This window comes from Cheilinus undulatus, linkage group 23, assembly GCF_018320785.1.
Source record: "Cheilinus undulatus linkage group 23, ASM1832078v1, whole genome shotgun sequence".
Lineage (NCBI taxonomy): Eukaryota > Metazoa > Chordata > Actinopteri > Labriformes > Labridae > Cheilinus > Cheilinus undulatus.
In genome coordinates, this window is record NC_054887.1 from 28,284,731 (window position 1) to 28,308,132 (window position 23,402).

The following is a 23,402-nucleotide window of genomic DNA, read 5'->3' on the forward strand; positions in this document are numbered from 1 at the left end:
GCATGCACGTACTCTTTATTGTCTTTTTAGGCTTAAAAAGTTCAATTTGGTTACTGGATTTCTGTGCATTAAATGTTTTCCTGCATTTATAGCACTTAAGAGACCTCTATGGTGTTTCAAAATACCTTTAATTTGCAGGTAAATCTTCTAAATGGTTTGGATTTTGCTGGATAACAACTTACTAAAAGCATAAAATGTATTACTAATCAACACTTGAGCACATATGAAACTAAACCAGAGAAATTAAAGAAAAATGTGTACGCAAAATGGTTAATTTAATCCATAATTAAACTATGACAAGCAGTACTTCATCCATAAACAGCCCTCTTTAATTAGACATTTTCCAGTGACTTCTATATGGAAAGAATTTGTTGTTTTACAGTCCTGCAGCGGGGCTTGATGCTTGCGTTTATGCGCTTCAAGGTGAATTTAAGTGTGAGAGTTAAAACAGTTTCTCAATCTCACTGTGGAGTCTCTGCACTGCTGCTTTCTCATTACACTCTTCCCTCTGTTCCCACTTTAAAGGCCTGTGTGTGTTCCAGTGATGACACACATCTGTTTCTGATCCTCACACCTGCTATTCCCCTCAGCACACCTGTAAGCCCCGCCCCCCTCTGCCTGCTGTGATTGGCTGCAGTGAGAGGCTCTGTGATCTGCTGTCTAGTCATTACTGAGCCGAGTTCTCATGAGAACAGAGGCAGTGAGAGCTCACACGCTACTCTGCTGCTCTTTTATTTTAAACCAGAAGTGGACAGGAAATCTCGCTCTTTCATTCAGGAACAAAAACACTCACTTTTCCACACTTTTTTTGTTTCTCACCGTTTTCTGACTGCCACCAGGTCTTGAGGCGGTTGTGAGCAAAGGTGGTGACCACGTTCTCGATGGTGTGGCTGACCGAGTTGTAGTCCTCGTCGTACATGTTTCTGGAGTCGCACATGAAACATTTCTTCTCTTCCTGATGGAAAGAAAACACAAGAAATGTTAAAGGGTTAGTCTGCGTAAATCATAGACACAAAAGTTTTCTTAAACCTCTATAATGCTCTTAACTTTGCTTTTATCTTTGGATTTTATTCTTTAAAGCATATCTTGAGTTTTCTGTCACAATTAAAAGCAGCAATCCTCTTTATTTTATAACAAATTTTGCGCAGTAGAAATTCTGAAAACAGTTAAAAAGGAAAGCATTTTGGACTAATAGCTTTAGACTGATAAATCCAATTTTGTCCAAGGTGTCTGTGTGCCAACTACAGCTGCAAGTCATTTCCATTAATAATCAGTTGATCATTCTGCTTATAAAGGATTAAACAGAAGTAATAATGCTCATCATAGCCCAAGCTAGTAGCTGCAATTTGCAGGTTTTGTCCAAAAATATCCAAAACCAACCCAACTGTATATGGTAACTTACAAAAGAAGACATTGAAATAGACACAAATGCATTTTTTTCTGGATATATTACCTTAAAAATGGGAATAGTTTTGATGTAACTGTTCTTTTTATCCACTTAGTAATCAATCTTTACTTTCTCATGGCCAATTGTAACATTTGATAAAGAAATAAGAGCAGATATGCTCTGTTTCATGGGTTTGTTTGTTCAAATTTAAGCATAGATGCCACATGTGGTGGGCTCTTTTGAAGCTTAACGGCAGATGTTATATTAATAATAAATCTAATTTATAACAAACCTTAAATTCTAAATAAATCTCAAAGTGCTACAAATGTAAAAATACAGGCACAGAAACGGTGAAGAACAGCAATCATAGCTGGTTTATCTTTAAAAACTGTCATGTGAGTTCAATGCTTCTGGCAAATTCCGTCTATGAAAAGGAAGCTCAAGCTCATGTGCAAGTCATGAAGAAAGAAGCATGGACTCATGGGAGTTTGTTTACCAGTGTCAGACATCCAACAGTGCCAGGAAAGGCCTGTCAAAACACATTCAGACAGATGTTATGTTCATAGATGAGGTTTGACGCTTTTATCACATTTTGTTGATTTTTAGTCACTAAAAAATAAAAATTAGAATATGATGATAAAGTTTATTTTTTCCCATTATTTAATTTAAGATGTGAAACTTTCAGAAATTCTAGATGCATCTCATACAGTGATGATTATGTTGATGATTACCGCTTACATCTCACAAAAATCAAAAATCCATCTCACAATATTAAAATATCACAAAACATCAGTCTAAAAAAGGATTTATAATACAGAAATCTTGACCTTCTAGAAAATTATGCTCATTTATGCACTCAGTAATTGTTAGGTGCTGCGTTCACACAATTTACTGCATCTATGTGACGTGGCATGGAGGCGATCAGTCTGTGGCACTGCTGGGGTGTTATGACACCCAGGTTGCTCTGATAGCCTTCAGCTCATCTGGATTGTTGAGTCTGGTGTCTCTCATCTCCCTCTTGATATTTCCACAGAGATTCTCTCTGAAGTTCAGGTCAGACCATTTGGCTGGATGAGTAATACTATGGTCAGGAAACAGTTTCTGGTACTTTTGGCTCCACTGCGGGAAGCTGCCAAGTCCTGCTGGAAAAGGAAATCATTATCTCCATAAGTCTTCTCAGCAGATGAAAGCATGAAGGGCTCTAAAATCTCCCGGTAGACATCTCACAGCGTCGACTCTGAACTTCATAAAGACCAGTGGACCAAAAGCGAAAGATAGGATGGCACCTCAAACCACCACTGCCAGTAGACACTGGAAACACTGGACTTCAAGCACTATGGATTCTGGTCCTCTCAGATCTCTGGGACCTTGATTTCCCAACTAAATGCATCTGAAAACAGGACTTTGGACCACTGAACAACAGTCCAGATCTTTTCCTCCTTAGCCCAGGTGAGACATGATGGCGTTGTCTGTGGTTCAGGAGAAACTTGTAGTCCATTTCCTGGACCCGTCTGTGTGGTGGCTCTTGGGCCACTGACTCCAGCCTCAGTCCATCTTTGTTTGACAATGTGAAGGCGGAGCTCATCCCTGTCTCTTGTGCATCTTTTCTTACCCCACTTATCCCTTCCAGTCAACTTTCCATGAATCTGAAGACATTCACAATCGCATCTACGGGCAATTTAGAGTCACCGGTTAAGCTAACAAGTATGCTCTGGTAGTGGGAGGAAGCCGGAGTACCCAAAGGGAACCCACGCATGCACAAGGAGAACACAGGAAGGAGGTCCTGTCTGATAGGGATTCAGATCAGGCAGGATCCTTCTATTAGTGAGGCGAAAATGCTAACCACAGCACCTCAACCCTGCTTATTGAGATCCAAGCCTTCAATACCACACATCAGTGTTAAATCTCTCTAAAGAGACCACATGACAGAAGTATCACGCTCTAAAATTTCATGAAAGCCTAAAACCAGATGTGAAGGAACTGTTAAAGAAGCTGATAATGGATCAGTTTAAGTAATTGTTTTAGATGAAGGTGTCCAAATACTTTTGGCCGGGAAAGCTTTATGGAGAAGTGAATTTAAATGATGTATATATCAAGTTTCTTTTGTGTCTACTTCATAATGTTTTCTCCTCATTTATCACAGCAGAAGCCTCGCCTGAACGCCAGATGTTTGGCCAGCACACAATCCAAACTCTGGCTCTCACACCATTAAATCTCTCTGAATTGCATCGTGTGAATAAACAAGACCAGTTTCTCAATTCCACAGAGGCCCTGCCAGCTCTGTCTGTGTTGAAATATGAGCGGAGTCTCTCTAAGTGGCTCCACTTAAAGCTAACTTCCCTCTCCTCGCCGTGCCCCCCGCTCATACTTGAGCGCTGTGCTCATCCTCAGGAAGCTCAGATAGGCACCGCTCTGTGTCCCTGATTTCATTTTCAAGGGCAGCATTCACAGCGAGACCTTGCCGAAGGGTTTTTGATAAAGAGAGAATCTCTCCCGTCTCGCCCCCGGACATCACGCACACAGGGGAGGGATTGTGAGGAACACACAGGGCTTTTATTGTGAAGAGGAATGTCTGCACGCCCACTGAATGAGACAGCAGGCAGATACTGTACATGTGCATGTCACACACAACCTGAGAAAGTTGTCATAAATAGAATCAAACTTTTACTGAGCAGAATGGTTGAAACGTTGATTATTATTAAATCATATTATTGTTTTTAAAGTGCCAAAATGTTGATGGTTCAGCTGATAATCACTGGATTGTGAAACTATTTGGATCTGTAAATTCATAAAGAACATTTATTCACTTTTTGACATGCCTAAAAGCATTTTTAAAGAAACTAAGCAAAAGATTAATATATGACTGCAATAATTAATTAAATTAAATAATTAAATAATAATTAGTTCCAGCTTAAATGACCATGAATGCTAACCTTTTCTCACGCATGAATTTATAATTTACTGCCATAAAAATTTCAAAGTGCAAGGCCAGCACTGCCCAAATGTTTTATGCAACTTTAATGGATGTTTCTGATTAACAAACCCAGTATTTTCTAACCACGCTGCAAAAAAAGCTCAACAAATTACAACATTTTCATTTATAGTCAACCATTCTGTTGTTTAAGATCATAACACAAGTGAAAATGGACATCATTGGCCAAAAAAATCATCTTGCTTTTTTCTCTAAAAAATTCCAAAACACTGTCCTCTGTGTTTAGACAACAGAAAACGAACATACAGACAATCAAAGATGCTTTGGCTTCACCCAATGTTGAGGAAGATTTCCATGCTCCTGGCTGGCTCGCCAAAATGTACATATCCTCTAAAGCATTGTTTAGAAACTAAGGTAAAGATTTATAGATGACTGCAACACTAATTATTTCCAGCTTTAATTACAGCGAACGCTTATATTTACCAATCAGGTTGGCGGCACCTGGAGCTACCAGAAGCTCAAAACAAGAGTCAAAAGCAACAGCAAAATAAGCTGTTTGGCATTGGCAGAGAAGATTTGGCAAAATTTTCATGGGTGCAACTCACATACTCAGCTCTGCAGCTCATCCCACAAATGCATGTTCCTCACAAATGTGGCACCATTTAAAAGGGAAATAAACAGGCTTTCCAATGGTATAATAAATAAATGAATCCATCAACAGACTAAAAATTTTATCAAATAGAGTAAAATACAATACTGGGGGGCCCTGCTCATCCCTTAATAATGTCCAAATGGTATATTCCAACACTGTGAAATAAGACAAGTAAATTAAATTTAACCATAGTAAAAATATTGCTCATAAATGGGAAAATTATGGTTAAAAAACATTAAAATGCAGGGATATTTGTAAAAATGATGCAACATTTGTTGCTTGGCTAGCCAGTTAAGGAGGGCCCTGTAATATTCTTTCTGGGGGGCCTAAATCCCTGGGAACACCCCTGACTCTCAGTACACACAGAGATCACATTAGAAACAAATGCTTGAAACTTTCAAACCAGCTCAGCTCTAAGCTCTCCAACATCAACAACAAGTATTCTACATGTCTAGAAAGGTCATATTACCTTTTTTATTTTATGTGCATGATATTAGAAGTTAATGTCGAGCATGCAAAATCTGTATATGTTTTTCCACCGTCATAGCTGCACTAAAATATTCATTGCATTTTCTGTTTTATAGCCTTTATGTCACTGTAATACTGATTTTCATGGTGCCATTTGGACATTTAGATTTATTTTTTTCTCATGGATTCTATTTTCTCTCAGAAAACAGAATCTCTTTTTGTTTTTTCCAAATGTTTCGTCCGCTTTTTTCCCCTGTTAAATGTTTCTATCATGCTTTCAATCAACGTTATAAGCCTCTAATAGGAAAAATGTCATGATTTGGTATACAGAGTAAACTTGAAAGGCACAGTTTTACACTTTTCCTCTATCTTTCCATGACATGTGATGAATTTCATACAGAATTTGTGAAGGAATGCATCACGCTCTCTTCACTCTGCTTTCATTTCTACCTCTTAGTGCTGCCACTTTGTGAGTTTTACTCTTCTCACGTCTTCCTCTACTCTTCCCTTCCACTTTTGCTCCTTTCCTGACTTGTTAACTACTTTGTATCATGTGTTTAAAAGTACTAACAAAATGTAGCTTTAGTGCAGGCTGTAAGCATAAAAGAGACAACAAGGAACATGCAGACTAAACATTGTCGCTCTCTGTGGTTTAAAATGGCACATTATCTTTCCAAGGGCAAGGACATTTCAGAGCTCATTCTGCTCCAAGCAGATAAACCAGTAAGGCAAAAGTCTCTTATAATCAAAGTTTCAGACCAGAGTAAAGCCTGGTCTTTGTATTTGATGCTTTCCCCATGATCTGCACACAGAAACATGCGCAAAAATCTTTAACTGAAGCTTTGCATGGATTAGAGTCTAAACTAGTGATTGGGATTTTTAAAATATCATCTTCCACAGCAGGTTAATTTTGTTTTAGTCTCCAGCAGCTTTTTGCTTACCTCCAGATGTCCCACTATGCAGAATCTCTCTGGCTGCTTCAGCCCACAGGTGGATGAGGCGGTGAGTTTGTGCGCACGCCCGATAAGGAGGTCACCTGTGGCGGGATAACAGCTCCCCTCTGTGCACATATCTGCCATTTCTGGAAACTGGGCCCTGCAGGAACCCCACAGGGCTGCAGAGAGGAAGAATACAGTCAGCGAGAGCATCAAAGAAGTCTGAGATTTAGCTATTTATTTGGAAAACACAGCCTTTCTTTTTAATTTAATCTCAGTACAAGAAGTTTAGTTCATTCACTTGGCTCTGTGCGTAAAAGTGCGATTTATTCCTCGTGATTCCAATAATTTCCGAGCAGTAGAAGTGAATAATAGTTTGCATATGGCTTTCATTACGTGTTGTTGCTAAAGATGAGTGAAAGTGAGGACTAAAGCAGTTAAAGCAGACTAAATTCTTCACTTTTAAGGTAGAAAACTGGAAAAAGTTGGACTAAACTCACCCAGAATTGTTATGAAGTGGATTAAGAGTGACATATCCGAGCGTGGGTCATTGACAGCTCCTCTCCTCTCGTGTTGATGTATCCTGAAGCCGAGAGAGACTCGGCGTGTATGAAGTCTACAGTCAAACACAGAGGGAGGTTACTTGTTGTAGTGCGCATGTATGGAGGCTGAACAGTGCCAGTAAGCGGAGGCAGGCTGTATGGAGGGGGGCAAGTGCCACAAAACCACATCAGACTTTTTTTTTTCTTTTTTTTTTTTAGGTATAATGGGATGGGACATTAATTTTCTGAATAAATACAGCCACTTAAGTACATGACAATATTTGGTGGGAAAAATGTAAAAGTACGATATGAAGAATTTTGTATAACACTCCAAAGACTACAACATAAGGAAGTATGATCTTCTACTGGAAACTGCTGTTCTGTTGCTGTACCTCATCCATATTTTATGCTGCTTTTGTGCCGCCAGACATTTCCAAGCTGCACAGAGTTGCACTGCTCCGCTTTGCCCTCCTCTGCCAATTACTTGTTATGTTGAACTGAGTCTTTCAAGACAGTCTGGCTGCAGACCGTACATTTCTGATGGCCACTCTCACACACCGTTCATCTGAAATGCCGCATATCTCAGAACGCAATTGCCGTAATTTGCCCGTTCCAGTTTTAGATTTCTTTAAATTTAACTTTAACAAAGTCTGGCAGTTCATTCATGAAATAACCAAATTACAAACTTGACAGACTAATAAACAATTCAGAAATAAAACAGAAAAAAGGTCAGAGGTCCAATCCGGTACTAAATCATAATCCTGTTTTAGAAGTATACATAAATGGTGGGTCGTTTTAGCCTTGTAAGCTTTAACTTTTTTGCTTGTTTTTTTAAAGTTTTTTTTTTTTTTTTTTTACATAGATTAAATGTAGTTTATGTAGCTGCTTTGTGAACTTAGTTTTACCTATGTTAGCTACATAGCTCTGTTATCAACAGCTGTTATCTTTAGCAATGTTTTCTTCAGCAAACATAGTTAAAGCTCATGCAGATAACATAGATATATTATCTATGAGCTTCGCTTAAGCTATGTTAGCTACATAGCTTTGTTATCTATACGTAAGTTAGCTTACGGAATGTAATCATTAACTAACATAGCTAAAGCTAACTTAGCTACGCAGATAACATAGATATGTAGCTTATGTAGCTGCTTTGTGAGCTTAGCTGTAGCTATGTTAGCTACATAGCTCTGTTATCTACAGCTAATTTAACTTGAGCAATCTGAGCTTTGGCAAACATAGCTAAAGCTAACTTAGCTACGTGGATAACATAAATGCGTAGCTTAAGTAGTTGCTTTGTGAGCTTAGCTTTAGCTACCTTAGCTACATAGCTTTGTTATCTACACTTAAGTTAGCTTTAGTAGTGTTATCTTTAGCAAACATAGCTAAAGCTAACTTAGCTACACAGATAGCATAGATGCTTAGTTTATGTAGCTGCTTTGTGAGCTTAGCTTTAGCTGCCTTAGCTACATAGCTTTGTTATCTACACTCAAGTTAGCTTTAGTAGTGTTATCTTTAGCAAACACAGCTAAAGCTAACTTAGCTACACAGATAGCATAGATGCTTAGTTTATGTAGCTGCTTTGTGAGCTTAGCTTTAGCTACCCTAACTACATAGCTCTGTTATTTACAGCTATGTCATAGAGGGGCTTTCTCCGAGTACTCTGGCTTCTTCCCACAGTCCAAAAACCTGCTCATTAGGTTCACTGATGACTCTAAATTTATTGTAGGTGTGAGAGTAACTGCCTGTTTGTCTCTTCATGTCAGCCCTGTGATTGACAGTCTAAGGGTGGCTCCATCCCCCTCCCCCCCAGACTGACCCCAGAGTGATATGGATAAAGGATGGATTGATAGCACAGGTTTAGCAGATCTGGTAGACCTGGTGTTCAACTGGCATAGTTGAGCCATATTTACTGTCCACCTTCAGCTGTCTTGTACAAATAAAAAAAGAAGTTAATGGCATAAAAATGATGGTATCCACTGCTGTTTTTCATCCTCTGTAAATTATGTTTAAACACCTCAAACGTGCAACCAACACTTAGACGCTGTCATATTTTATACAAATATCAGTCCAAACTTTTTTTTCCTATATTAAATGAGAATGCTTTACAAAACCCTGCATCAGTTTGTTGTTTGTCTTGGAAAATATTTATCCCCTCTCGGCTTTCGGAAAAATTTAAGCTTTTTCTAGATGAAAAAAAAAATTGGTAGAAAATGAGTCAGAACTTTGTGCAGTCTTGTTTTGTACAGCAGAGACTTTAAAATTGGTATTACCGTGGTAATTGTATATTCAGAAACTTGTGTATTTAATCTTGAATGCTTCACTTTTCTTTACATGACACCCACAGACTGTCTCAGCCATAGATATCTCAGCTGCCATTAATAAGAAGTTTGAAGGTATGTGCCGCCCTCTAGTGGTCATTACTGAACATTTTATTCCCTTTCTTCCAAAGATTCTTCTTCAGATACAGAGTTGAGATGTTCACTTCCAACCGTTTTCAGTTATTTCAGGCATCAGAGCACATTTTTCACCAAACAGATTTTGCTATTTTTGGATAAATTGACCCTTAAGTTGAAACTTGACATTTTCATTGTATACAGTGAACTGTTTGACAACAGAAGTTTATAAATAAATTTTCCAAATTTGTGTGAAAATACCTGAAACTTTCATACATTGATAATGTATCTTCTGTGGCCTGATTCATATGTGCCTTCATTGAGGAGCTCCTCTGACCACCACCTTTTTATTCAATTTTTTAAAAAATGTTTTTGTTACTGTTGTATGGTCCAAGTGTGCTTAACTCGGAAATATGACCTGTCGTATGTTTGAACACCTCAGTCTCATTTTGCACACTTCTCTGTTGTTATTTGTTCTTGTATCCCTCTATATAGAATGTAAATTTAATAAAGATATTGTTTAAAAAAAACAAAAACTTTCATACAAAGTCCCCCCCCCCCAAAAAATTTCAAAATAAATCCCTAGGGTGTTTTTTTATGTACATGCCAGAAAATGAAAAATTCCCCCAAAATCTAAATAGATCTCCCAAATTCATACGAAAATGGCATAAATACATAAATAAATAAATAAATAAATAAATAATTAATATAGGAAAAATCAAGTTAATTTCCCCCAAAACTTCTAAAGGATAAGACGTATCCCCTACATTTCCTTGAAAAAACATTAAAATTTCTAAGCAATTCCCCAAAATATCCAAACAAGTTCTGGAAAATTCTCGGGGAAAATTCCTGAAAATTTCCTAATTGGTAATCCCAACTTCAAAGCAAAATATTCCAACTTCAACATACATTCTGGACAATTACATAAAAACTGTAACAGCAGAAACTATGACTTTATTCTAGAAATTCTAAGATGTAACATCTCATATGTACATGCAAGATCTTAAGAGGTTAAGAGGTACCTCGATTAAGAATGGGACAGAATTTCGCTTTTAGTTCTTGAAAAATTAAGTCTTCACTCTCCAGATGCTTACAGGGTGTAGTTTATAGCGGAGGTTTTCCACCTTCTCAGCCTGCGACCTACAAAATAAAGATGCCAGAGACCCCCACTCTACCTGAAGGTGGTTTATCAGCCATGCACATTCAAGAATAATAATGTGTAGAGAAGGCCGCTGATAAGGGGGGATAAATGGGGGAGCTTTCTGGAGCCCAGACAAACTGGGGAGCCATGGAGGTCAGCAAAAGCATGGTAATTGAGAAAAGTTAACCTGTGATATCCTTATTCTATATTAAACCTGAATAATAACAATTTTTATCAAATTAAATATTGTTATTACTCTTTTGTGCCATAGTTAATAGCTTTCTAAAAAATGTAAGAAATAGAATAAAAATGATGGGATGGGATAAAAATGGCTAAAACTGATGGAAAAGGTGGTGAAATGGAATTGTGAATGGGTTAGAAGTGGCAAAAATTTGACAGAAGTGGTAAAAAAAAAGCAAAAAATTGCAAACATGGGTTAAAGTGGCAAAAACAGGCATAAAAAGAGGTCAAAGGGGATATAAAAGTGACTAAAATAGGTTTAAGTGGAAAAATGGGTGGAAAATTTTGTGAAATGGGAACAAAAATTGGTTTAAACTGGCAAAAATTAGTTAATCGAGGCAGAGAATCAGACAACAAATTGGCAGAGATGGATTAAAATGGCAGAAATTGGCATAGCAAATAGTGAAATGTGGCAAAAATTAGACAAGGGGGCAAAAAGTAAGCGCAAAAATGGGTCAAAGTGGCAAAAAAAAAACAGCATTTAAGTGGTAAAAGGGGATTAAAAGTGGGTTTAGAGTGGCAAAAAATGGGTGGAAAAATTGGTGAAACGAGAAAAAAATGTATTACTCTGGCAAAAACTGTTAAGTGAGGCAGAAAAACAGGCACAAATTGGCAGAAATGGGTTAAATTAGTGAAATGTGGTTAAAATGGGCAAAAATGGGCATAAAAAGTGGTTAATAGTCACAATAATAGGCAAATAGTGAAAGGAATTGGTTTAGAAGGGACAAGAAAAGGCAGGAAAAAGAGTCAAGGAAGGGTTTAAAATGGTCAGAAATTGATTTGGCAAAAATATGTTACAATTGGTGGAATAAAGTGACGAAAACAGGTTACAATTTGGCAAAATTGGTATAAAGTGGCAAATTTGTAATTCAAAATATTCTTAGTATTTTTAAGGCATCTGGAGACCCTCTCTCAGTGTCTTGTGACCCCCTTGGGGTCTTGACCCCTATGTTGAGAACCACTGGTTTAGAAGGTAAAATAATGAAACTGTGGTAAACATGTTCCTGTCCCAGCTTTTTTGGGACATGCTGCGGACATCAAAGTCAGGGTGAACATGTTCCCAAAATTGATCAGTTTGAGGATGTTGTTACATTCCATTAAAATAAAGGTTGAGAAGGACTTTTTTCACACTTTACAGTGTCCCAACTTTTTTAGAATTAGGGTTTGTATTTGTGGAGTTTCTTACATGGGAAACTCATCCATAGGCTTTGTTTTAAAGCTCCTACAAGACCAAACATGTTTCCAAAGTCCTCAGATTAGAGAGTCACAGACGGGTCATTAGCCAGGTTTCAGATCCTCGCTCAGAGTCTGACCTTTTCTTTCTTTTTCATTAAAACCACCAAACAAACAGAAAAAGTCTTATTCTAAACTCTGCTCTCAGCTCTCAGCATGTCCTCAAGATGTCATTTTCACTTCCTGCTGGAAACAAGAGGAATCATTTATATTCTGAAAGCCACTTTGCTTCACCCTGTGATTGAGGTGAGTGGGTGGGTGGTGTGACTCATTTAAAGTCTCAGACAGAGGGGGAACAGGATGGTGAAAAATAAAATGACACAACATAGGAACAAAATGTTTTCTCTCTGCTATGAAGCTTTTATTTTTTGTGTGTGTAGTCTGCCGGAAACAGAGAGAAGATTTTCAGCCAATCACAGACGAAACACACAATTAGACTTTTAGACAAAATCAGATTTTATCCCATGAGCAGAATGGTATCATACCCCACTGAATCTGATCCTTTCCCATCATTCCATATCATGTCTTATTCATCCACCAGATCAACAAGTATCTATTTGTTTTCAGTTTCTACCCGTTTGTTTGCAGACTGTAGCATTAATGAGATGACTGTTGATTGGTGGGTTTCTCTCCCTGTCCTGATCGAATCACTCATGGGAGTTTGAGTTCTCCCAGGATTTGAAAAGTTGCCTGGTGACACATCTCTAACTAGGTTCTAGGACTTAATCTTGTCAAATTTCATGTGCAGAAAAAACAAGACTTGCTTTTGAGAAGCAGAGGCACAGAAATCACTGTGAACTGAATGTGGAGCTTTTTAACAGCTTTTCTACAACATTTATAAACATACATTTAAAGCAACCAGTGATAAAGCATGTAAAGAAACTGTTTGGAGTGTCTCTGAAGTTTGGTTTTCCTCAGGTGTGTTTCCCATTCCTCTCAGCTAATCCCATTCAAGTTTTCTTTCTCTGCATTTGGGGGAAAAAATGAGCCAATTATATCGATTCTAGCTGACTTTGATCACCCTCCTTCAGATTGTGCAGATCTCAGAGCACGATACACACACTGCAGAGAGGCTGTGCTCCCTCAACAGCAGGGGTGAACACACTTACCCTCTCGCTCCCTCCCTTCCTCTTTTCCTCCCTCGTTTCTTGGCGTCATTTTAATCCTTCCTCCATGCTGAGAGCTACAGACACAAAGAAGAGAGGGGGGAAAGAAAAGGAAATACAGAAAAGGAGACACGATTTTTGCCATTCCTCTCAACCTGAGACTCTTCACTCTTAATACTCTCCTTCCTCGCTTCTTCTCTCCTCATCCTTTAAGGTTTTAAAAAGTCAGATGAGAGATGGGATGTGGGAATTCTTCTCCAGCCAACAACACCAACAAAAGCAGCGGCGGCGGCAGCACTGCAGGTGAGAAACATTATGAGAGGATGTTTGAGCTAGAACAAGAACATTTTGTTTCCTTAAGTCATGCTTTTAATCCGTATTTAAGTATTTTTTTATCAACTTTTATCGGCCATTAATGGCAGTTAAACCCCATTCAATAATTTATCTACTTTATGCTCTTTTTTGGTCTTGGATTACATCAAACTCGTAGCTGTTTCATGTAATGTATAATCTTTTCAGATAAAATAATTAAAGGAATCGTCTGCATATAAGGAGAGTATCATTCAGTTTTTCATATTTAAAACCTTGCAAGCATTATCTACATTAAACATTCATCAATCTCATTGGCTATAATCTCTAACCTGACATGCCAGATAGACTGTCTCATATCCATTGCATGTATATATTTCACATTCATCTGGAAAACCTTCCATACAATGCGTTTGGGAAGAACAAGACTTCAACAAAATTCTCAGAAGGTGATTGGTTGTGAATGTTCTCTCTGTCACATGCATTATGGGCCAATCAGAGCAACAAGACAGAATTAGGTAGTAGGCACACTCACCTCTTTTAGTAACCCGAGCTCATCAGACATATGATGTCTTACGAACCATGGAGCTTGTTAGCGGATAAAACTCATACTGAGGCAGGTTGATAGAAGTGCAAAATTGAATTCTGTGCCAAGTGAAGCTATCAGTGTGGCTCTTTGCTCTTTTTTTTAATTAAGAAATTTACTCAGTTCTAATATAACTGCCTCTATACTATAGCTACATCCCAAGGTAATTGCTAAACCAGTGACAGCCATTGCTATCGACATCCAGTTTCAGTAAAGCCCTGGTTTGTTTTTTAGATCAGACATAACTGTTTCAGATGGGAGCTTTGCAAGATGAATCTGCCCGATGACAGCCATGCAATCTGGCCAATCCTGCTTTGCAAGGTTATATTATCACATTTAAATCAGGAGAGACTTCATATGAGTTTACCAAGGTTCTGAGAAGCTGGGCCAGGAGCCAATGAGGTGGCTTGGAAGAGGAGACTGAGGTATGTAGGATGAGAGCAGCAGAAGACCCGTGAGGATCTGGCCTAGATGCCGATGATCCGAATGGAGGTGGCTGAGGTGGAGGAGGGTTGCAGTGTCCACACTGAAATGGCAGACTGACTCTGAGAAACAGATTTGAAATATGACAGGTGCATGGGGATTGGTCAAACAAGGCTATGGCAGAATCTGATTAGCTGAGTATTAAAGAGAGTGAATGCTCATAACTATCTGATCACCAGAGTGGGAAAAGAGGAATAATGGAAGAAGGGAGAGATATGAACTCAAGGCCATAACTTCCTTTTTTGTGCCTTGTCACCGTGGCAGAGAGACAAGCCACAGTTGTGCTTCTACAGACTCCTATTGGAGAAAGAGAAGTGAGATTGTGGATTAATGCTGTTAGACACTTCACCCTCCTTGATAAGGGAACAAAAGATCAGACTTTTCTTAATCATGCCATTAAATATTGCACTAACTTGAGCAAAATATTCCTAACCTTGCAAAGCAAATGGATTGGACAAACTCCATGTCTGTCATCAGACAGATACATTTTGCAAACAGGGCAGGTCTGGACCATAAAATGAATCCATATGACTTTAGACACAGAATATTCATAGCAAAATACTTTTTAGTATACTTTGGAAGTAAAGAATTATTTGATTTACGATGGCGTTTAATTTTAATGAAGATTTCTGAATCAACTTGGTTTATTTCTGAATCAACTTGGTTTATTTCTGACATTTGGCTTTAAAAGAGACTGTTAGAAATGAAAATCAAAGATGAACATACTGCCTGAGAAAATATTGAATAAATCCTCAATAAAGTAATTCATCATTAGCCTACTTTTAATCCCATTAACGTCTGTTTGTGACTTCAGGTCCTGCTGAGTCTTCATCAAAGGGGTGAGTTAAATCTTTAGTTGTTTGACCTTTCTTTGATTTTTAACATATCATCATCATACACATGGGGATTTTTAAATATGTGCGTGTTTTGACAGATCAGAAGAGTCTGCTCCAGAAGATGAAAAATGGAAGTGAGTCATTTACCTAGACTGTTACCTAGACTATACTGGTAAATGCATGCTAGAAAATGGGCTTTATTGTATGATGAAAATTACTCCATGTGAACATGCAAGTTTGTTTGTGTGTAAACAGGAACTATGGAGGTGTGTATGTGGGATTTCCTACAGATATGAGCAACATCCCTCAAGTTCAGATAGGATCACTGAGAGGTAACACACCTGCTGACACCGACACCCACTCACACTCAGTCTTATTCCGTAACTTCACTGGAACCACTGCCTATGGTTATATGCCTCCTTATGGTTAATTTGAGGTCACGTTGATGTTGAAGACATGACCCTGTACCTCTAAAACATATTCAGTTCATCTGCAAGTCAGAGTGGACGATGGATGGATGGATGGATGGATGGATGGATGGGCAACCTAAAAACATAATGCCTCAGATGAGGCCTATCAACCGTGTGAAGACAGAAAAAAGAAAAAATGTAACGAATAATCTTTTGCAACATAACATAGAATGTTAAATGTAATGTGACTTTACCTGACATATGGAAGTATGATGTAATCTAAGGTAGCACAAGGTAACATGGGGAAAGGTAATGTAACATGAAGTAACATAGCATAACATAATGTAAGGTAGTCCAACGTAAGGTATAAAACATAAGGTAAAGTAACATAACAAAACAGAGTTACATAATGTAACGTAATGTAAGGTAGTGTAACATGAGGCATTACAACATAATGTAACATAACATAATGTTTTGTAAGGTGGCACAAGGTCACACAGGGACAGGTAATGTAACATAAAGCAACATAGCATAACGTTATGGAACGTGGTCCAACGTAACGTATAAAACAAAAGGTGAGGTAACATAACATAACATAATTAAAGGCAACGTAATGTAATGTAATATAAGGTAGTGTTACGTAAAATAATGATACATAACAGAGCTAACGTAACGTAAGGTAACATAAGGGAACATAATTTAAGACAACGTAATGTATTATAAGGTAGTTTTACATAAAGTAATGATATATCAGGTAAGGTAACATAACAGAATGTAAGGTAAAGTAATGTTATTTAATGAAATGTAAGGTGATGTAACAACGTGAGAAAACATAAGGTAATGTAAGGTAATATGATGGGTAAAATAAATTAAGGTAACTTAACATAATTTATGACTTAACATCAGGGAACATAATGTAATGTAAGGTAGCATAAGGTAACATAAGGAAAGGTGACTTAACATAATGTAATATAATGTAGTGTAAGGTAGTGTACTATAAGGTAATAAACATAAGATAAGGTAATGCAAAATAATGTAAGATAACGTAATGTAAGGTAACATAATGTAGTATATTATAAGGTAGTGTTACGTAAAGTAATGATACATAAGGTAAGGTAACATAACGGAATGTAAGGTAAAGTAATGTTATCTAATGAAATCTAATGTAAGGTAATGTAACATAACTTAACGTGAGGTAAGGTAACATGAGAAAACACAAGGTAATGTGAGGTAATGTAATGTAAAATAACATAAGGTAACATAATGTGATGAAAGGTAGCATAAGGTAACAAAATGGAAGGTAGCGTAATGTAATGTCAGGTAGTTTAACCTAAGGTAATACAACATAAGGTAAGGTAATGTTATGTAATGTAAGATAGTATAATGTAAGGGGATGAAACATAATGCAAGGTAACATAAGGTAATGTAAGGTAATGTAATTTTACAAAGCATAGAGTGAGGTAAGGTTACATAACAAAAGGAAACATAAGGTAATATTAGGTAAAATAACAGAAGGTTAGATGACCTAAGGTCACATAAGGTGACACAGGGAAATGTAATGTTACATAAGGTAATGCTATGTAACATGTCGTGTAAGGTTGCATATGGTTATTTTATGTAATGTAAAATAAGATGAGGTAAGGCAAGGTAACATGACATATGGTAACATAATGTAAGGTAACATAGAGGAACAGAAGGCAACATAACGGCCAGACGTTACGTAATGCAGCATAACACTTACCATAATGTTACCTTACATGCAACATAAAGTGTTATGTAACTCTCCATGTAACATAGCATGCAACATAATGTAATACTCAACTTAAAGTAGCACGCAATGTAACAAGTAATGTAATGTAACATAACGTTATGCAACATGTAATGTGACGTAGCGTCACATAGCAAAGCAATGCAGAATGACTTCAGGTAACATCAACGGTGTCATGTAATGCCTTTTCATGTTTTAATCTAAGTCAAGACTAGTTGTCTAAAATATGCTTCAGTGTAAAGACAGAATATTTTGCTGAGTTTTAAATTCAGTTTGTCAGACTAACATTATTCTATGTTACATAATGTTATGTAACATGGCTACTGCAAGCTGGAATTAAGCTCAATAATTAACTGAAATTGAAGGGGAGAAGGGCATTTAATCACTTACACTATTTTCTCTCTAGCTCAAGTAAACATCTGACCCCTGAGCATATTTCTAGACAATGACTGCACATTAAACTTTGTTGTTAATTTTAAAAGGTAAATAAAAGTGTAGATTCAACAGGCTTACATATTCATCTGCTGATTAAGAAGGCAGAAAATAAATGTACTGGAAATGCCCTTTAGAGACTAATATGGGTTTTTCATTGTACTCTCTGGTAGGATGGAGGGAAACAATCTTACAAAGTCTTAGTAAGTTGACAAATGCGCTTCAGTTCTCTGGTGTGAGGCTGCATGCGTACGTGAGAGTGTACTATAAATCCAATTCTTAATAATCTGCACACACATGCAGCCTCAATTTCCTGTTGAATCTCCAGGGTCATGAGAGCATGGGAGAGAGAAAACAGAGTATCATCATGTGTTTGTGTTTTATGTGACCTGAACTCTCACGTTTATTTATACGTGTATCAAAGCAAGAACAGTGCATTTGTTTTACATGTGTTATCCATGCTACAAATGCATTTTATTCAGTAGTTTGTATTTGTGTTAATTAACCGCTCTGTCTTCCACAGAGAGTGAGAAAGGTTCGTCATCCCTCGGGAGGCCGTTGTGGGGGAACGGACTCTAATTCTAATGAAGAGCCAGGTCTGTGCTTGCTCCTGTGTGTGTTTGACGACCTCCTCCAGTCTCTTCATCCTCATTAATGAGCTCTAGGATGTAGTGTCAGCACTTAAAGGACCATGACGGTGTTTTTGCCAAATTTACCCGCTCTTAACTCACTACTTTAAAGTACAGTATGTACAATTTTCACCCTCAAATGTCTAAAATATTGAAAAATTAGCCAGCCTATGTCATATATATTTTAGTCTAGTGCACACATTTCCTCAAACAGAGAAGACCTGCATATATAGGGGTGGACTGCAAGTATTTTTCAGTGGACAACCTGGTGGCCCTTCTGTTAAAGAACAGGACTAGTGTTTCACATCAGTGGAGATTTTTAAATCACAGTGAGTCTGATAAAATCAGAGAGAGGGGTCTGGGAAATATGGAGAATATTTATGCAACAATTGTATAGGGTTGGCTAGAAAACAAAGACTGTAAGGACATATCTTAGCCAATGTGCCTTCTAAAATTTAAGACCTCGTACTGGTAAAAATCGGACTTTTAAGAAATTTTACAGCTTTAAATTTCAAATGTGCAATATAGGACTATTCAGGACTTTTCAAGGATCTGCAGGAACCCTGCTATAGCTCTTGTACTGTGGCTTGGTTTCCCCACATGCTGTGTGCCAAAAGCTAAGATGCTAGTGGTGCCTCTTTAACAGGACAGCTTTTCTCCCTCATGTTGAGATAAACGATTTTGTATTTGTTGTTGTTTTAAAGATATAAGTAAAAGAAAGTATTATCATATGAAGAGCTTGTAAGGAGCTCAAAGGCAGGATCTTACTGCTGCCTCGGGCCAAAAAGTCTCTAGCAGAACAATGCATGCCAATATGAAGGATTGGATGAAGGATTCCCAGATCACCTCAGTATGCAGCTATCGGATATCAAACTGTTTTTATTATGCACTGAGGCGCCTCCACAGAAAGCTTACCACTCAGTATCTGAATTACTTATTCATTTATTTATTTAGATTTATTCTCACGGAGATTAAGAATCCCATTTACAGGAGTGTCCATGCCAAGATAGCAGCAGCACAATAACAGATTTGAAAAAAACTATTATTAGGAATTTCAGAATCTTTTAGGGCTGCACATTCTGTTGCACAAGCTCCCTGTTCACCTTGACTTTAGTGGATTCGAGGTCTGTTTTCACTGGTAGCTGGAGCAGCAGGGACTCTCTCCCATGACCCTGTACCATCCTTAATATCATTTTATGTCACTGTCTTGATTAAGAGCCTCTAGCTGCTGAATTTACTAGCTGTGTTTTCAAATGCTATTTTCCCTGTACATTTTATCAGTTTGTATTTCCAGCCCAAGCTTCAAGTTTAGTCATTTAAAGTCAGATTATATACCTTAAAGGGGACATACTGTATTTTACCCTTTTAAGACAAGTTTATATTGGTCTCAGAGGTCCCAAAAACATGCCTGTGAAGTTTGCTGCTGAAAAACACTCCAATTTAGGATTTTTGTATGTCTAAAATCCCCTCTGTTTCCACCCTGCCCAGAACAAGCTGTTTCTGTGTCTGTGGCTTTAAATGTTAATGAGCTGTCTGACTCCGCCTCCTCTCAGGAAATGGATGTGGCTCTCCTGATCCTCTTCTTAGCTCCCAGCTAAGAGGAGGATCAGGAGAGGAGGGTGGAACTTTCTTCCAAGCAGGGAGGGCCAACTGAACCTGGGGCGGGGCTAACTCCCCACATGACATGATGAGGGGAAAATCTGAAAATGGCTTGTTTAAAGCACACAAGGTGAAGAAAGATTTGATTTTTCTGGTACTTGATGTGATTGTGGACAGGCCAGGGGCACATATTTTTGTTATAAAAGCCAGAAAAAGTGATTTTTGCATAATATGTCCCCTTTAAATGACTCTTTGTGTTTGTTACATCTAGAAAATTCCATTTATAGAGGTGACATTTTCCCTACAGATTTAGCCTTTACCTTGTGAGACACTTTGCACCTTTAGACCTCTAAATATCAACTTAAATACAATTTAATATGCATGAAATGACTAATATATCTGTCTTTGTGATCCTTCAGGTGCTACAAAGAAACCTTACGACAGCAGGAGTCTGTTGTGCATGGAGAAGAAGAAGAAACCCTCCGGATGCAAGTCTGAATGGGGACCAGTGCTGCAGCAGTGACCTTCTGCATGGACTCAAATGGGACTGTGGAGTCTGATAAACCTGACTGTTATGGAGGCAGATGTCAGCCCAGACTCTTGGCCTTATAAACTGACAGATTGCTTATAAAAGGATGAAGAGTCCTCTGGATGCACCTCATGATGAGGGTTTTAGGAGGCTGCTAAATGAAGTGGCAGCTGCAGGTGAAACTCTAACAGCTTATGAACATGAAATGGAAACTGAGAGGTGGAAGATGTGCCGTACCTTGTCGAATTTGTTTCTGAAGTCAGATGCATAAGACTGGCTGTGTAATGTATTTAAGGTCTTAAAAGGGTAAATATCATTGAGACAAAGGTAATAGTTATTGAAGGATCTGAATCAGCCAATCACATGGCAGCAACCAATGCATTTCAGTCTACAAATTTCTCTAAGAGACAAAAAAGCTAATGAATTGATCACTCTAGCAAAATAAAGTACTGAGCAGAACTTTTAGGCATGTTTGGGACAAAAATTGAGGCTGTAGATGTGGCAGGTAAGCCAACTGAGGCCACTATCGGGTGAGAAGAATTGATGCAACCCCAGCTGTGCTCTGGAAGTAAACACCACCTCAGGTACTGTCCAGGCGCAACTCGAGCCTTGTGGTGAATCCTTAGTGCTCTGCATGCCTAAAACTTGTGCACAAGACTGCATAATAACACATTAACATCTAATCAGCCAATCAAATTGCAGTGAGCAACACATTTAGACATGGTCAAGATAATCTGAGCTTCAGAATGGGTAAAAAATGCCTAAACGCATCTGTTGCCTGTGTCTGTTGTTAAAGATGGATGTCTCTAAGGGCTTCAGGCTGAGTGAGGAGTCATCACTGTGACTGAACAGCCATAACACGTCTAAAGATTAATTCAATGTTTCTGAAGCAGGCGACAGACATTTTGATATAACTAAATAGACTTTTATGAGAAGTGCTTTGAGGTATAAAAGTAATAAAGGATGATTATGTTGGCACTCACGTGTACTTCAGCTTGTTTGTGGTGAAAAGCTGCAGACTCTCGGCCCTCCAGGACTCACAGCGGGAGCCGAAGCCAGAGAATGCCTCCTCCTTGGGGAATATACGCAAAGAGATAAGAGCTCTGACGGAGGAGAGTTTTCTTTCATTAACCTTTTGTGCTCAGGGTGAGGCTGCGAGTGATTCAAGAGCTCCGTTCTCTGCACATCTTCACAGGGAAAAACAGAGTTAATGAAAATCACTTGACAAGAGACTGGGTTTTTTGTTTTTTCTCTTTTCAAACTGTTATTCAGTTACCTATCTGGATCAGGGACCAGCTCACATGAGGACTACATACAAAAACTCATCTTTTGTAATATAGTGACTTGATAATCTTAATAATGATAAAAATCATTATTAAAATCATCAATGGTCTAGTCCTTGGAAATTATAGGATGCTTTAAATATGTAATAAAAGTTCATTTTCTTGACATTTGATCCACTTAACAAAAAAAAGGCGTTCAGCAAAACAAACCACAAACTGTCAACAGCATAAGAGCGAGGTTTAAACAATGCAGGTGCATTAATGTATGTCGTTTAGGTGCATTTGAATGGGTGCTGCGTCTGTGTTGATGTGCATCCTGAGGTTTGTGTGGTTTGACTCAACGGGAATGAATAACTTATCAGCCACGTGCAGTAGATTACAAGCTCATTTTGGATGGTTTACACATATATATAACATATAGGTGAGGCATGGGATAAAGCAATAAGCAGGTTAATGTGTGAATCTTACTTCAATTTCAAAAAAGTTGGAGTGCTATGTAAAATGTGAATAAAAACAGGATCTCATAAACCCATATTTAATTCATAATAGAACCTAAACAACATATCAGATGCTGAAACTGAGACATTTTACCATAAATTAAGCTCATTTTGAACTAGATGACTGCCACACACACACAAAAAAAGTAGGGACAGGGCAACAAAAGCCTGGCAAAGTGGTGCTGATGAAAAACATTTTGCAACCACTTTGGTTGATTAGCAGAATGGCTCTAAATGTAGGGGTCATGAGACATAAGGTTTTAAACTGTATATTTTACCCATTCTTATGAAAATATATGCATAAAATCAGTTTAATGTCAAATAAAAACATCAGTAAAAGGTAAGTTTACCTTTTACTGCGTGCCCACAGATTTGGCTGGGCCCCTGACAAACCCAGAGAATGGGTCCTCCCCAGATCTGGTTCATTGATAATATAACTGCATGTGTGCTGGATCAAAAGCATTGGTGCTGGCGTCCTGAATGACACTTCTTGTGTCAGGCTATTATTGGGTTCTCATATTGAGTGCTGCTTTTGAACCACTTTTCCCATCCAATTTTGCAACAATTATTTTTCACTTATTATTCATTTTTGCACCCATTGTGCCACCTTACACAGATTTGGACCTGTTTTTGCATATTGAAACAAATTTTTGCAACTTTAAACCCATTTTTGTCCATTTCAAACCTTTTCCAGCACTTTTTTCCACCTATTTTTGCCACTGCTGACCTATTATTGCCACTTTTAAAGGTCACATATTATGTAAAATACACTTTTTCAGGTTTTCTAGCAAAAATATGTGACCCTCGCCTGTCCACAATCCCACCAAGAATCAGAAAAAGCCATTCCCTTCCACCTTTCAAAAAATGTGTGATGAAAGAAGCCATTCTCAGATTTTCCCCTAATGATGTCATGTGGGGAATTAGCCCCGCCCCCAGGTTTGGTTGGACCTCCCTGCTTGGAAGAAAGTTGCCACCTTACACAGATTTTGACTTGTTATTGCATATTGAAACA

At 38.0% G+C, this 23,402-nt stretch overlaps 2 protein-coding genes across 2 annotated transcripts in view; one reads left to right on the plus strand and one right to left on the minus strand.

The window, feature by feature from the left end:
* Positions 1 to 6,988, minus strand: part of lamb1b (laminin, beta 1b) — a 36,042-nt gene extending 29,054 nt beyond the window's left edge. Inside the window, exons 1-3 of the mRNA XM_041780474.1 lie at positions 6,875 to 6,988; positions 6,381 to 6,553; positions 820 to 955 (exon numbers count right to left, since the gene is read on the minus strand). Coding sequence (XP_041636408.1) covers positions 820 to 955; positions 6,381 to 6,553; positions 6,875 to 6,908 — 343 coding nt within the window. The 5' untranslated portion in view covers positions 6,909 to 6,988. The remainder of the gene's footprint in view (positions 1 to 819; positions 956 to 6,380; positions 6,554 to 6,874) is intronic.
* Positions 6,989 to 13,086: 6,098 nt separating this feature from the next.
* LOC121505305 (overexpressed in colon carcinoma 1 protein homolog) lies at positions 13,087 to 21,576 on the plus strand. The gene is made up of 6 exons (XM_041780476.1): positions 13,087 to 13,332; positions 15,222 to 15,246; positions 15,342 to 15,377; positions 15,499 to 15,575; positions 18,377 to 18,449; positions 20,501 to 21,576. The coding sequence occupies exons 1-5, from the start codon at positions 13,266 to 13,268 to the stop codon at positions 18,430 to 18,432; spliced, it is 261 nt and encodes an 86-aa protein (XP_041636410.1). The 5' UTR covers positions 13,087 to 13,265; the 3' UTR covers positions 18,433 to 18,449; positions 20,501 to 21,576.
* Positions 21,577 to 23,402: the final 1,826 nt, after the last annotated feature.

Excerpts from the sequence above, each read along its gene's own strand:
- LOC121505305 (XM_041780476.1), top strand. The coding sequence starts at position 13,266 with ATGGGATGTGGGAATTCTTCTCCAGCCAACAACACCAACAAAAGCAGC. Across the intron at positions 15,247-15,341 it reads GCTGAGTCTTCATCAAAGGG|ATCAGAAGAGTCTGCTCCAG; the intron begins GTGAGTTAAATC and ends GTGTTTTGACAG. Across the intron at positions 15,576-18,376 it reads TCAGATAGGATCACTGAGAG|AGAGTGAGAAAGGTTCGTCA; the intron begins GTAACACACCTG and ends TGTCTTCCACAG.